The sequence below is a fragment of the Piliocolobus tephrosceles genome, chromosome 14, assembly GCF_002776525.5.
Source record: "Piliocolobus tephrosceles isolate RC106 chromosome 14, ASM277652v3, whole genome shotgun sequence".
In the NCBI taxonomy this organism is placed as follows: Eukaryota; Metazoa; Chordata; class Mammalia; order Primates; family Cercopithecidae; genus Piliocolobus; species Piliocolobus tephrosceles.
Window position 1 is genome coordinate 62,654,715 of NC_045447.1, and position 13,152 is coordinate 62,667,866.

The 13,152-nt window shown below is 35.7% G+C and overlaps 1 protein-coding gene across 5 annotated transcripts in view; it reads right to left on the reverse strand.

The window, feature by feature from the left end:
* Positions 1–13,152, reverse strand: part of CNTLN (centlein) — a 365,382-nt gene that overhangs the window by 224,656 nt on the left and 127,574 nt on the right. For 3 of the 5 annotated variants that reach the window (XM_026453874.2, XM_023197174.3, XM_023197175.2), the window contains exon 6: positions 10,284–10,421. In XM_026453874.2, the coding sequence (XP_026309659.1) occupies positions 10,284–10,421 (138 nt within the window). The remainder of the gene's footprint in view (positions 1–10,283; positions 10,422–13,152) is intronic. The other 2 variants (XM_026453873.1, XM_023197173.3) reach the window with 1 other exon arrangement.

The window sequence follows — 13,152 nt, forward strand, 5'->3', positions numbered from 1 at the left end:
AAAAAAAAAAAAAAAAAAAAAAAAAAATCGATCACGTACTTGGAAGTAAAACACTCCTCAGCAAATACAAAAGAACTGAAATCATAACAGGCTCTCAGAAAACAGCACAATCAAATTATAACTCAAGATAAAGAAACCCACTCAAAACACAAAACTACATGGAAATTGAACAATCTGCTCCTGAATGACTCCTAGGTAAATAATGAAATTAAGGCAGAAATCAATAAGTTCTTTGAAACCAATGAGAACAAAGAGACAACACACAGAGTCTCTGGGATGCAGCTACAGCAGTGTTAAGAGGGAAATTTAATAACTGGGAGGTGGAGGTTGCAGTGAACCAAGGTCGTGCCATTGCACTCCAGCCTGAGCAACAAGAGCAAAACTCTGTCTCAAACAAACAAACAAACTCCTCAATAAAATACTGGCAAACTGAATACAGCAGCACATTCATAAAGCTTATCCACTACGATCAAGTCAGCTTCATCCCCAGAATGCAAGGCTGGTTCAACATACACAAATCAATAAATCTAATTCATCACATAAACAGAACTAAAGACAAAAAAACACATGATTATCTCAACAGACACAGAAAAGGCCTTCGATAAAATTCAACATCCCTTCATGTTAAAATCTCTCAATAAACTAGGTGTTGACTGAACATACCTCAAAATAATAAGAGCCATTTATGACAAACCCACAGCCAATATCATACTGAATGGGCAAAAGCTGGAAGCATTTCCCTTGAAAACTGGCACAAGACAAGGATGCCCTCTCTCACCACTTCTATTGAATATAGTATTGGAAGTTCTGGCCATGGCTGTCAGGCAAAAGGAAGAAACAAAGGGTATTCAAATGGGAAGAGAGGAAGTCAAACTGTCTCTGTTTGCAGATGACATGATTCTATATCTAGAAAACCCCATTGGACAGCCCAAAAGCTTTCTAAACTGATATGCAACTTCAGCAAAGTCTCAGGATACAAAATGAATTGCAAAAATTGCAACCATTCCCAAACACCAACAATAGACAAGCAGAAAGCCCAATCATGAATGAACTCCCATTCACAAATGCTACGAAAAGAATAAAATGCCTAGGAATACAGCTAACAAGGGAAGTGAAGGAGTGAAGGACCTCTTCAAGAAGAACTACAAACCACTGCTCAAGGAAATAAGAGAGGGCAAAAACAATTGAAAAAACATTCCGTCATGGATAGAAAGAATCAATATCATGAAAATGGCCATACTGCCCAAAGTAATTTATAGATTCAATGCTATTCCCATTAAACTACCATTAACATTCTTCACAGGTTTAGAAAAAACTACATTAAAATACATATGGAACCAAAAAAGAGCCCACATAGCCAAGACAATCCTAAGCAAAAAGAACAAAGTCAGCGGCATCACACTACCCAACTTCAAACAATATTACAAGGCAACAGGAACCGAAACAACATGGTACTGGTACAAAAATAGACACATGGACCAATAGAACAGAATAGAGATCTCAGAAATAAGACCGCAAATCTACAACCATCTGATCTTTGACAAACCTGACAAAAACAAGCAATGGGAAAAGGATTCCCTATTTAATAAACACTGCCGGGAAAACTGGCTAGCCATAAGCGGAAAGCTGGCTAGCCATAAGCAGAAAACTGAAATTGGACCCCTTCCTTACGCCTTACACAAAAATTAATTCAAGATAGGTTAAAGACTCATTAAATGTAAAACCCAAAAGTATAAAAATCCTAGAAGGAAATCTCATCCAACCATTCAGGATATAGGCACCGGCAAAGATTTCATGACAAAAACATCAAAAGCAATTGTAACAAAAGCAAAAATGGACAAATGCTATCTAACTAAACTAAAGAGCTTCTGCACAGCAAAAGAAACTAGCATCAAGTGAACAGGCAACCTACAAAATGGGAGAAAATTTTTGCAATTCATCCATCTGACAAAGGGCTAATATCCAGAATCTACAAGGAACTTAAACAAAATACCAGAAAAAAACAAACAACTCTATTAAAAAGTTTGCAAAGGACATGAACAGACACTTCTCAAAAGAAGACATTTATGATGCCAACAAACATGAAAAAAAGCTCAACATCACTGATCATTAGAGAAATGCAAATCAAAACCACAATAAGATACCATCACACACCAGTCAGAATGGATATTATTAAGAAGTCAGCCAGGCACGGTGTCTCACTCCTGTAATCCCAGTACTTCAGGAGGCTGAGGTGGGTGGATCACAAAGTCAAGAGATCGAGACCATCCTGGCCAACATGGTGAAACCCCATCTCTACTAAAAATACAAAAACTACCTGGGCATGGTGGCACACACCTGTAGTCCCAGCTACTCAGGAGACTGAAACAGAAGAATTGCTTGAACTGGGGAGGCATAAGTTGCAGTGAGCCGAGATTGCTCCACTGTACTACAGCCTGGTGACAGAGCTAGACTCCATCTCCAAAAAAAAAAAAAAAAAGTCAAGGAACGACAGATTCTAGCAAGGCTGTGGAGAAACAGGAACGCTTTTACACTGTTGGTGGGAATGTATATTAGGGCAACCATTGTGGAAGACAGTGCAGTGATTTCTCAAAGACCTAGAACCAGAAACACCATCTGACCCAGCAATCCCATTACTGGGTATATACCCAAAAGAATATAAATCATTCTATTATAAAGATACATACACGTGTTATGTTCATTGCAGTACTATTCACAACAGCAAAGACATCGAATCAACCCAAATGCCATCACAGATAGACTGGATAGAGATAATGTGGTACATATACAACATGGAATATGATGCAGCCATAAAAAGGAATGAGATCATATCCTTTGCAGGGACATGGATGGAGCTGGAAGCCAATATCGCCAGCAAACTAAGGCAGGAACACAAATCTAAACACTGCATGCAGTGGGAGCTGAACAATGAGAACACATGGGTATAGATAGAGGAACAATACACACTGGGGCCTGTCAGTGGGGAGGGTGGTGTGTGTGGGGAGGGAGAGCATCAGGATAAATAGCTAACATATGTGGGGTTTAATACCTAGGTGATAAGATTGATAGGTGCTGCAAACCACCATGGCACATATTTACTATGTAACAAACCTGCACATGTATCCCGGAACTTGAAACAAAATTAAATTTTCAAAAAAAAGAAAAACAGGACATCTAAAGGGATGGGGGAATAAAATTAAGAAAAATGAAATGTAATTGTGCATACTCAGAGGAAGAGTATACCTCTCAGTAGGAGTAACATAAGAACTTAGAAGAAAAGTGAGGAAGTACAAAAAATAAGCCACCATGCCCCTGTGAAATACCAATAGAAAGCCAAGATGTAAGGATATCTCTGTGAGGGCAGGAACTTTCTTGTTCACTGCTATAAACAGAGCACCTAGGACAGTTCCTGTCTCTTATTAAGTATTTGTTGTTGTATGGGACACATACATCTTTTGAGATTCAACCTCAGCTAGCTACTAGAATTTTGAGTCCATTTTTCTGCCTCAGCCTACTAATAGACACATCAGCCTGCCAAATATATACAGTTCATATGACTCCATCACGGAAGGATAACCAGCTGCACACCTAGAGTCTTTTTCTCCGTTTACCGTTTCCAGACTGGGATAAACAATGCTACTATACAGGGGTAGTTTGAGCAACAAACCAGAAGGCAAAACACAAAAGGAAACCAGAGAGATAAATTATCTTCTTCCATCTGATGGCTTGCTCTACGGCATGGTTTCTCAGTTCTTGAGTGGCTAAGTCAGTGACCTGATGTCTTCATGGTTTATCATGAAGCAATGGCCAGAACAACAATGCATTATCTCAAATTACTTTTTATCCTTCCCTGCCTCAGATTCTTGTTCTTTTGCCCACTCTGTACTGGAAGTGAATCTCCCAAGTAATCTGCATGTAATCCCTGACTCAGGCTCTGTGAAAACAGTTGTTGAATGAATGAAATGAAAAAGATAAAAAAGAATTGATACAAAGAAAACAAAATGCCATCACAGCTTTAAATCCATAATGAGAGTAGTTACAAGCAAAATCAAAGTTATGAAACATAAAATTGTTACATTCAAACTTGAGAAGTTCCTCTAGATACAGATCAAAGAGGATTAAGGAAAATCTCAGTTAGCTGAAAGAGAAGATGCTGAGAACCAACAATACTTCTTCCCATCTCATGAAGGATATTAAGTTCTGTAGAATATTATTATACTGCTGAAATATAAACCTAACAATCTTTCATTTACCAGTGATTGTTTCAGTCCATTTTTGTTAGTTACAACAGAATCCCTAAAACTGGATAATTTACAAAGAAAAATGAATTTCTTTCTTACAGTTATTCTTACAGAAGTCCAAGGTTGAAGGGTTCCATCTGCTGAGGGCCTTCTTCCTCGTGGGGACTCTATACAGAGTCCTGAGGCAGTGCCAGATATCATATGGCGAAGAGGCTGAGCATACTAACTCAGGTCTCTCTTCCTCTTATAAGGCCAACAGTCGCATTCCCATAATAACCCATTAATACCTAAGTGGATTAATTCATTCATGAGAATGGATTAATACATTCATAAGGGCAGAGCCCTCATGACCCAATGGCCTCTTAAAGTCCCAATGTCCGAATTCTGCCACACTGAGGATTAAATTTGAACATTAACTTTGGATGGGACAAATATTCAAACCATATCAGTAATGCTGTCTAAGGGGTTGAGTAGGCCATGTGATTAAATTAGGAATATCCCTTTAAAGACCAGGTTTTATAGGAAACACTAACAGAGGGTTTTGAACAGCTTCTCTACATAATTCTGCAATTAAAAAAAAAAAACTGACACCTTCCAAAAACAAAGATCTATGGCTTGTTCACATTACATTTGCTTTTCTCTATTCTAAGACCCAAACTGGAGCATCAGACTGTAGTGGAAATAGGCTATTCTCCTGGAAAAAGGTGAAAAGCAAAGGCAAATCAAACAATGGCTCCTTTAAATCATTTGCAAAGACTCTCATTTCACTAGCCAAAATAAGTCACATGACTAAATTGGATGCCAACAGGGGCAGAAAGCATATAGTAGCAATAGGGAAAGCCCTGGCAAAGACGGGCCCATGAGATAAATCAAAACAAACAGTATTGAATGAACAAATCAAGAGTAAAAAGTTTAGTGATGAACACTGAAGTACTATATAGAATTATGCCTAAACATCTGTGTTCACTGTGGTTATACAAGAGGAGATAAATGCTATAATTCTTAAAATACAAATTGGAGGGAGTCAAAATGGTTGAATTTATGTGCTCATTTCCAGGGTATATAGAGCAGAGTGCCAAAATCAACTAGAGATGAAATGTAGTTTAAAAAAAAATCATGAATCTCCAAGGTTTTTCATATCAGTTTGTTCTTAGTTTTAGAAAGATAGTGTTCCTTATAGAGAAAAACTAATTATCTAAGATGTAATAATCTCCTCAAGTTCACAGAGAGCCTTATTGTTTTATTATATAAAAAACTAAAATTATTAGTTACCAAAGAGCATGTGCAATATAGTTCCTTTTATTTAAAAATGTCTGTCTACTCAATCTTCAATTTATAAATAGGGACTGAGAAAAATCTAGAACAATGGTCACAAAATTTTATGGCTGTTATTTCTCTAGGGATGCATTTTTAGTGTAATTTTTTTTCTTTTACCTTCCTCGTACTTTTCTGTACTGCATGTATTTATTTTTATATAATTCATGTTTATCATTTTGTACCAAAGTAACTATAGCACAATTCATAGTAAAAATAAAACAACTAATTTTTATCCACAAAAACAACTGCACAGTAAAACTGTATGCAATAAAAGAAAAATCATTTGAAAACTATATGGGAAGGAAAAATTATATTTAAAATAGTAACAAGAAACAAGAAAGAGCTAGGAATAAATTTAATGAGAAATGTTCAAAACCTGTATGAGGAAAGACACAGAGGTAGACTGAAACAAATGAAATGACACACCACACTCTGGGACAAGAAGACTGAACATCATAAAGATGTCAATTCTCCTTAGATTATTGTAAATTTTATGTGCTAATAACATACCAAAGAAAAAATAAGCAAGTTTACTCTAAAGTTCATGTGCAAAGATTAACAGGGAATAATGGCCAGAAAAGCTCTGAAAAAGAGTAGTAACTGATAATGGGCCAATCTTCATCATCTCTACTCTGCTTAGCCTAAGAGACCAATCTCTCTAAAGACTAGATTATACTGCTCCTTGTTTTCTGACTCTGACTGAATTTCATCAGCTGACGGCACTAGCTGGTGATTCCAGGGTAAAGGAGAAAGAGGTCCAGATATTTATTTACCCAGCTCACTCTCTGCTGAGCCACAGTTTGACAGTGCCTGTGTTCCTCTGTCTAAGGTTATTGCTCTTATTGGGCAGCTTCTGTCACAGGATACTAATTCTTGTCCCTTCTGGCTAAGGGTGGTAATGGTTTCCTGTTGTTGATAATCCATGGTCAGTATTTTCTGAATCTAGTATCTATTCAGAGAGAACTGGTATCTTTATCATAGTGAGTCTTCTAAACCATGAACTTTGTTATTTCCCTGAACATATTAGATCTTTTATTTTTCTCAATGTTTGTAGAATTCTCTGAATAGAGGTAACACACATTTTTCATTATTACTGGAGGCTTTTCATACCTCCAGTAATATTGTAAATTCTTCTTAAGTTTATTTCCTAATATGTTTTGCTGGTATAAAAATGCAATTAAGTTTTATATACTGACCATGTATCCACCAAGCATGATAAACTTATTAAACTATATATAAATTATTTTGGGTTATCTACGTGAATTAATCATGTTTTAGCAAATAACTAGGATTTCTGCTTTCATTTCTAGGTCTTGTATCTTTTTATTCTTCTTTCCTTACTACATACTTGTTATTTCTGACTATGTGCTAGATCTTACTTTGTAAAACTTTAGATATAATTTAAGTCCAGATTATTTTATCATTCTCCAAAGAAAACTCACTTGCTTCTGCTAAGCATCTGAGAAAACCAGCAATCCAGATGTATTAATCCAATTTCAGGATTCTGTCTGAAGATTTTCTGAACCAAAATTATGACTGCACTGTCTTGACTCAATTTCTAACAAAAATTCTCACCTCAATTGTAGAACCATTACCTATTCAGACAAAAGTTTTGGTTAGGCAATTTAATCGGTTATCCTTTTTTATGCCATAGCTAGGTAAATATATTCATATGCTCTATATAGATTACAGACAAGTACATCATTATATATGCATAGAATTGGACTTCCATATCTGTGGTCTCTGCTTCCACAAATTCAGCCAACAATATATCAAAAACAATAATTTTAAAAATATAACAACAAAATAATAGAAACAAAAAATACAATATAACAACTATTTACATAGGATTTACATTGTATTTGATATTATTAATATAAGTAATCTAAAGATTTGAAGTATACAGGAGGATGCACATAAGTTATGTGCAAATACTGCCATTTTATATAAGGGGCTTGAGCATCTATAGATTTTGGTATCCATATTGAGGCCTGAAACCAATTCCCCACAGATACCAAGGAATGACTATATATACTTCTTTATACTGTAACCTAGGCAAAAATCATTTGAGGTAGAGTTCACAAAAATATCCTTTAGCACAATGGGTGACATGAATCAAATATTCAATAAAATATAAATGACTATGAACTTCAAAGAAGGGAATCCATACAGAAACAGTAGCTCTATCATTTATCAGTGAGGAAAAGTGTATCCAAATAAGAAAGTGCCTAGACCACTTTTTCCACAATTATGGCTTTACATGTCTTGATTACAACATAAAGATTCAATAAACTCGGACTGGTATATCATAACCACCCTCTCCCAATGAAATAATGATGAAAGAAATAAGACATGTAGTATATCCAACAGTAATCCTCATACAAGATAACTCAGGAGACACACTGTAGACATCTCAACTACTAACTTATAATGAAGATTCAAGACAAAGTACGCTGCTCCAAACTACCAACTCTGTGCTATTATTCTTCTCCTCTGTGAGTCCTTTTTTTCAAAATTTCAGCTTTTATTTTAGATACAGGGGTTACATCTATGGTACTATTACTTGGCTATATTGCCTGATGCTGATGTTTGGGTATGGATCCTGTTACCCAGGTGGTAAATACAGTACCCAACAGGTAGATTTTCCACCCATGCACCCTCACTCCCTTCACCGTCTAGTAGTCCACAGTGTCTACTGCTCCTATGTTTATGTCGATGGGTGCTCAGTGTTTAGCTCCCACTTATAAGTGAGAACATGAAGTATTTGGTTTTTTGTTCCTGCATTAATTCACATAGGCCATACGCCTCTATGAGTCCTTATAATCAAACTCTTACAATTACACATGGCCCACTAGCTATTATTCTTTTACTATTGTATAAGAAAAAGTGCATGTGAGGATATTCTTGCTTTATTTATAATAACTTCCAGCTCTTGCAATACACTAAATTTAAATATACAAACTCATGCAAAATGTAGAAGAAAACATAGTTGTTATATCCCATGTCCTTAACACTGCACTGTATCCTAGAATGAACACCATATTTGTTCTAATAGCCTAGCACCATTATACTCTAAAATGGAAAGGTCTTTGTTGAAATATTTTATGCAGTTCTACATGTTATATTTTAAGAAGAAGATTGACAATATGGAAAACAGTCAGAAAGGTAATCCAAAATATGATAACATCTGTGAAACATGTACATGAAGAGATTATGTAAGAAATAGGAGTAGTTGATCAATTAGTGAAAAAGTTTTGTCACTGAGAACTGTCTAAGACCACTGAGCTATGTTATAGAATAGGGAGTAGATTGTTTCTGAGATTCTCCAGATAATAAAACTATAATAAATGGGTGGGAATTATAAAAAGGCAAATTTCAACTAAGTACATGTAAAACAATGTTCAAAAATTTAAACAATATAAAACGAAAACAGCAGTATTGAAAAGCATGAGAAACTTTTAAACTAAGTTTCAAGAAAAGACTTGATGCTATGTATGCCATCTTATTGGGAAGAGGATATGAATAAATAAAAATTTTTAAATTTCATCCAAATCTAAGATTCTATTCCTATTTAGAATTACTTTTCTGACTTCACCATTGTTTTAAAAATAATTACAATATGAGTTGATATGTCAACCAGTCTGTCATCTATGAAGTTTATACTTTTCCTCACCCTTATGATGAAAAAGTTTTTAAAATGTGATATAAGGAATCTATTAATGTTCTAATTCATTTTAATTTTGCTGGCTTCAATAATGGTAAACAGTTTCTCATCCAAACTAAATTCACAATGGCACAAATTTACAAAACTGTATTTTACCCAATGGAACCATAAAAACTACCTGATAAACAGCACTAACTTGACCCCCTTACCAATGCCCACGATCATGAAGGAAAATTCCCAGACAAGTTTTACCAAAGAACTCCACCCAATGTGTACCAGAATGGCAGAGATGTATCCATCATTTATATATCACTTAGTTTTAAATTAAAAGAAATTATACAATCAAAGTCTATTATATACCTCTAGAAGCATACCTTCGATCCCATGCTCTGGTGCTACCAAAATAAATAAACACATACATACAAATATGCATGCATGTCCATTCATGCATGTAGACAGATAGACAGATATTGATCTATGAACCAAGGAAAAGTTCTGTCTTAATTTATTCTCTCTCATACTATTTTCTGAAAAAGGTAATTATAAAGTAAATTAATAGTTTTAACATCTTTAAAAAACACTTAGAAACACAAGTGTATCGTGCTTACTTTTTCAAGTAATCCAACTTTATGAAAAGTATTATAAAATCAACTATGTTGATATAGCAAGACTGCTTTACAAACTGAAACTATATAGAACATAATAAAATTGAAAGTCAAAATTTGTGTCTCAGTTATTATTGTTCACTGTAACAATATGAGTATCATGTAACACATGGCTAGAAATGTTAGAAGAAAACAATGAATGAAAGCATTACAATGTCCTTGTTAAAAACTGAAACTAGGGTACCCCTTGCCCATGCTCGTCCAATCCTGTATACCCACTCATTCTCCCAGGCAATTTTTCAATTTAGTGTAAATAACTCCAGATTCTCAATGCACAAACATATATAACCATAGAAAACATAGTTATTATTTTATGGTGTTAGTAGTAAGTATAAATGCTATCATTCTGAATGACTAATGACATTTCTATAATGTTAAGTTAAAAATTGAATATACTTGCCTGACCAGGGTAATATCCATATCCTTCTGGATAAGTTCAGTCTGTTTATTACTCAACTGTAATGATAGAGCATTATATTTACTCTGTGATACTTCAACTTCTTTCCTTGCTTCAATTAAATTGTCTTCAAAGGCCTAAAATTAGAGTGCTTATATCAATAATCAAACATAATAAATACTAAATGTAACAAAACATGTTATATTTAACTATTCTACAAAATGACAGAGAAAAACTAATACTGTTTTAATTTTTTCACTTAGTTAAAATAATTTTAACACAAACAATAACTTTTATACCAGTCACAGATTTTTTTTCAGAAACTTAAAAATGTCATGGCCTCTTGGTATAAAAGTTAAGAATGTGAAGCAAATAAACTAGAAGATATGTATAAAACATTTAGTTATTACATTATTGTACAATAAAGTAATACAGTAGATGAACAAAAATGAACTCATTTATTTTGATATTAATCACAACAAATTATAGACATTTACTTATTTCCCTGTTTTCTCTGTTTGAAGTGCACATACAGATACATTTCAAGAAGAAAGGACAGTACTTCAAAGACATCAAAATAGTTTTCCAAAGTTTGAGACTCAGATCATGTTCAGTTCTCTTGACTGTAGTGAAATGTACCTAAAGTTCTTGAAAGTTGATCTTTTCCTCCTGATCATTCTCTACATCTTTTTTCATTGTGAAAGGATTTTAAAATTAGATGTCTTAAAGATACAATATAAAATTAATTGTAATTACTTTTGCAAAGAACTAAATATATACCTATATATCTAAATAAAGTATGCCAACATAAATACCATACATTCATTATTTCCAAACATAAACACCAAGTTTTAGGTAAAGCACTAGAAATTCCTATTTATCTGTAAAAACAAAGACAATGATAGATAGACAACAAAGGTAGATAATTAGATGGAGGAAGGAGAGGAAGACAGAGGGGAGGAAGGAAGGGCAGAAGGAGGGAGGGTGGGAAAGCAAGCCTTTTTAAAAAGTTACTCTATCTTTGTGCCCAACATATACAGAGATGGCAGATGTTCAACTACCGACAGTTAGGACGAAATGCATTGTTACGCTTAGCAGTGGAAAGAATCCAAACTCAGATAATGAAACTGGGGACTACAGAAGGGCTCTCATACTCTTAAAAAGCCAAAAGCCAGGTAGGGTGATGCCTCCCGCTTTGTACTTTTGGCTTAGGATTGTCTTGGCAGTACAGGCTCTTTTTTGGTTCCATATGAACTTTAAGGTAGTTTTTCCAATTCTGTGAAGAAAGTCATTGGTAGCTTGATGGGGATGGCACTGAATCTATAAATTACCTTGGGGATTATGGACATTTTCACGATATTGATTCTTCCTATCCATGACCATGCAATGTTCACTGGCCATCAGAGAAATGCAAATCAAAACCACAGTGAGATACCATCTCACACCAGTTAGAATGGCGATCATTAAAAAGTCAGGAAACAACAGGTGCTGGAGAGGGTGTGGAGAAATAGGAACGTTTTTACACTGTCGGTGGGACTGTAAACTAGTTCAATCATTGTGGAAGACAGTGTGGCGATTCCTCAAGGATCTAGAACTGGAAATACCATTTGACCCAGCCATCCCATTACTGGGCATACACGCAAAGAATTATAAATCATGCTGCTATAAAGACACATGTACATGTATGTTTATTGCCGCTCTATTGACAATAGCAAAGACTTGGAATCAACCCAAATGTCCATCAATGATGGACTGGATTAAGAAAATGTGGCACATATACACCATGGAATACTATGCAGCCATAAAAAAGGATGAGTTCATGTCCTTTGTAGGGACATGGATGAAGCTCGAAACCATCATTCTGAGCAAACTATCGCAAGGACAGAAAACCAAACACTGCATGTTCTCACTCATAGGTGGGAATTGAACAATGAGAACACTTGGACACAGGGCGGGGAACATCACACACCAGTGCCTGTCATGGGGTGGGGAAGTGGGGAGGGATAGCATTAGGAGACATACCTATTGTAAATGACGAGTTAACGGATAGAGCACACCAACATGGCACATGTATACATATGTAACAAACCTGCACATTGTGCACATGTACCCTAGAACTTAAAGTACTATTTTAAAAACAAACAAACAAACAAATGAACAAAAGAAAAAAAATAAAAAACTACAAGAAGCCCAAAACAGATTGTAACTATAGTCTGGAGACATAGAGGAAATTTTTTAACATACCACAGATCAGATCTGTGTAAAGCTGCTTATCTCAAGATTCAATCTGATTTCTGCCAAATATCAGGGAGGGACAAGATGCCTCAGGCTTGAAAGAAGATCTAGCTCCAGACTGAGGTACCCAAGTACCAGGAACCTCAAAATAGTTTAAAAGGGATAAACGAACACCAGGGTAGAAATAGAAGATGGTAAAACATTCCCATCAAGACAAACCCTTCAAATCTAACCTTCAAAAAGAGAGTCAACGAAGTGAACAATCAGAAATTGTGCGGCCAGGCGCAGTGGCTCATGCCTGTAATCCCACACTTTGGGAGGCTGAGGCGGGCGGATCACGAGGGCAAGAGATCGAGACTATCCTAGAAAACATGGTGAAATCCCGTCTCTACTAAAAGTGCAAAAATTAGTTGGGCATGGTGGCATGCACCTGTAGTCCCAGCTACTCAGGAGGCTGAGGCAGGAGAATCACTTGAACCTGGGAGGTGGAGGAAAGGAAAGGAAGGGAATGGAAAGGAAAGGGGAAAGGAAAGGGGAAAGGAAAGGGGAAAGGAAAGAGGAAGGGAAGGGAAGGGAAGGGAAGGGGAGGGAAGGGAAGGGAAGGGAAGGGAAGGGAAGGGAAGGGAAGGGAAG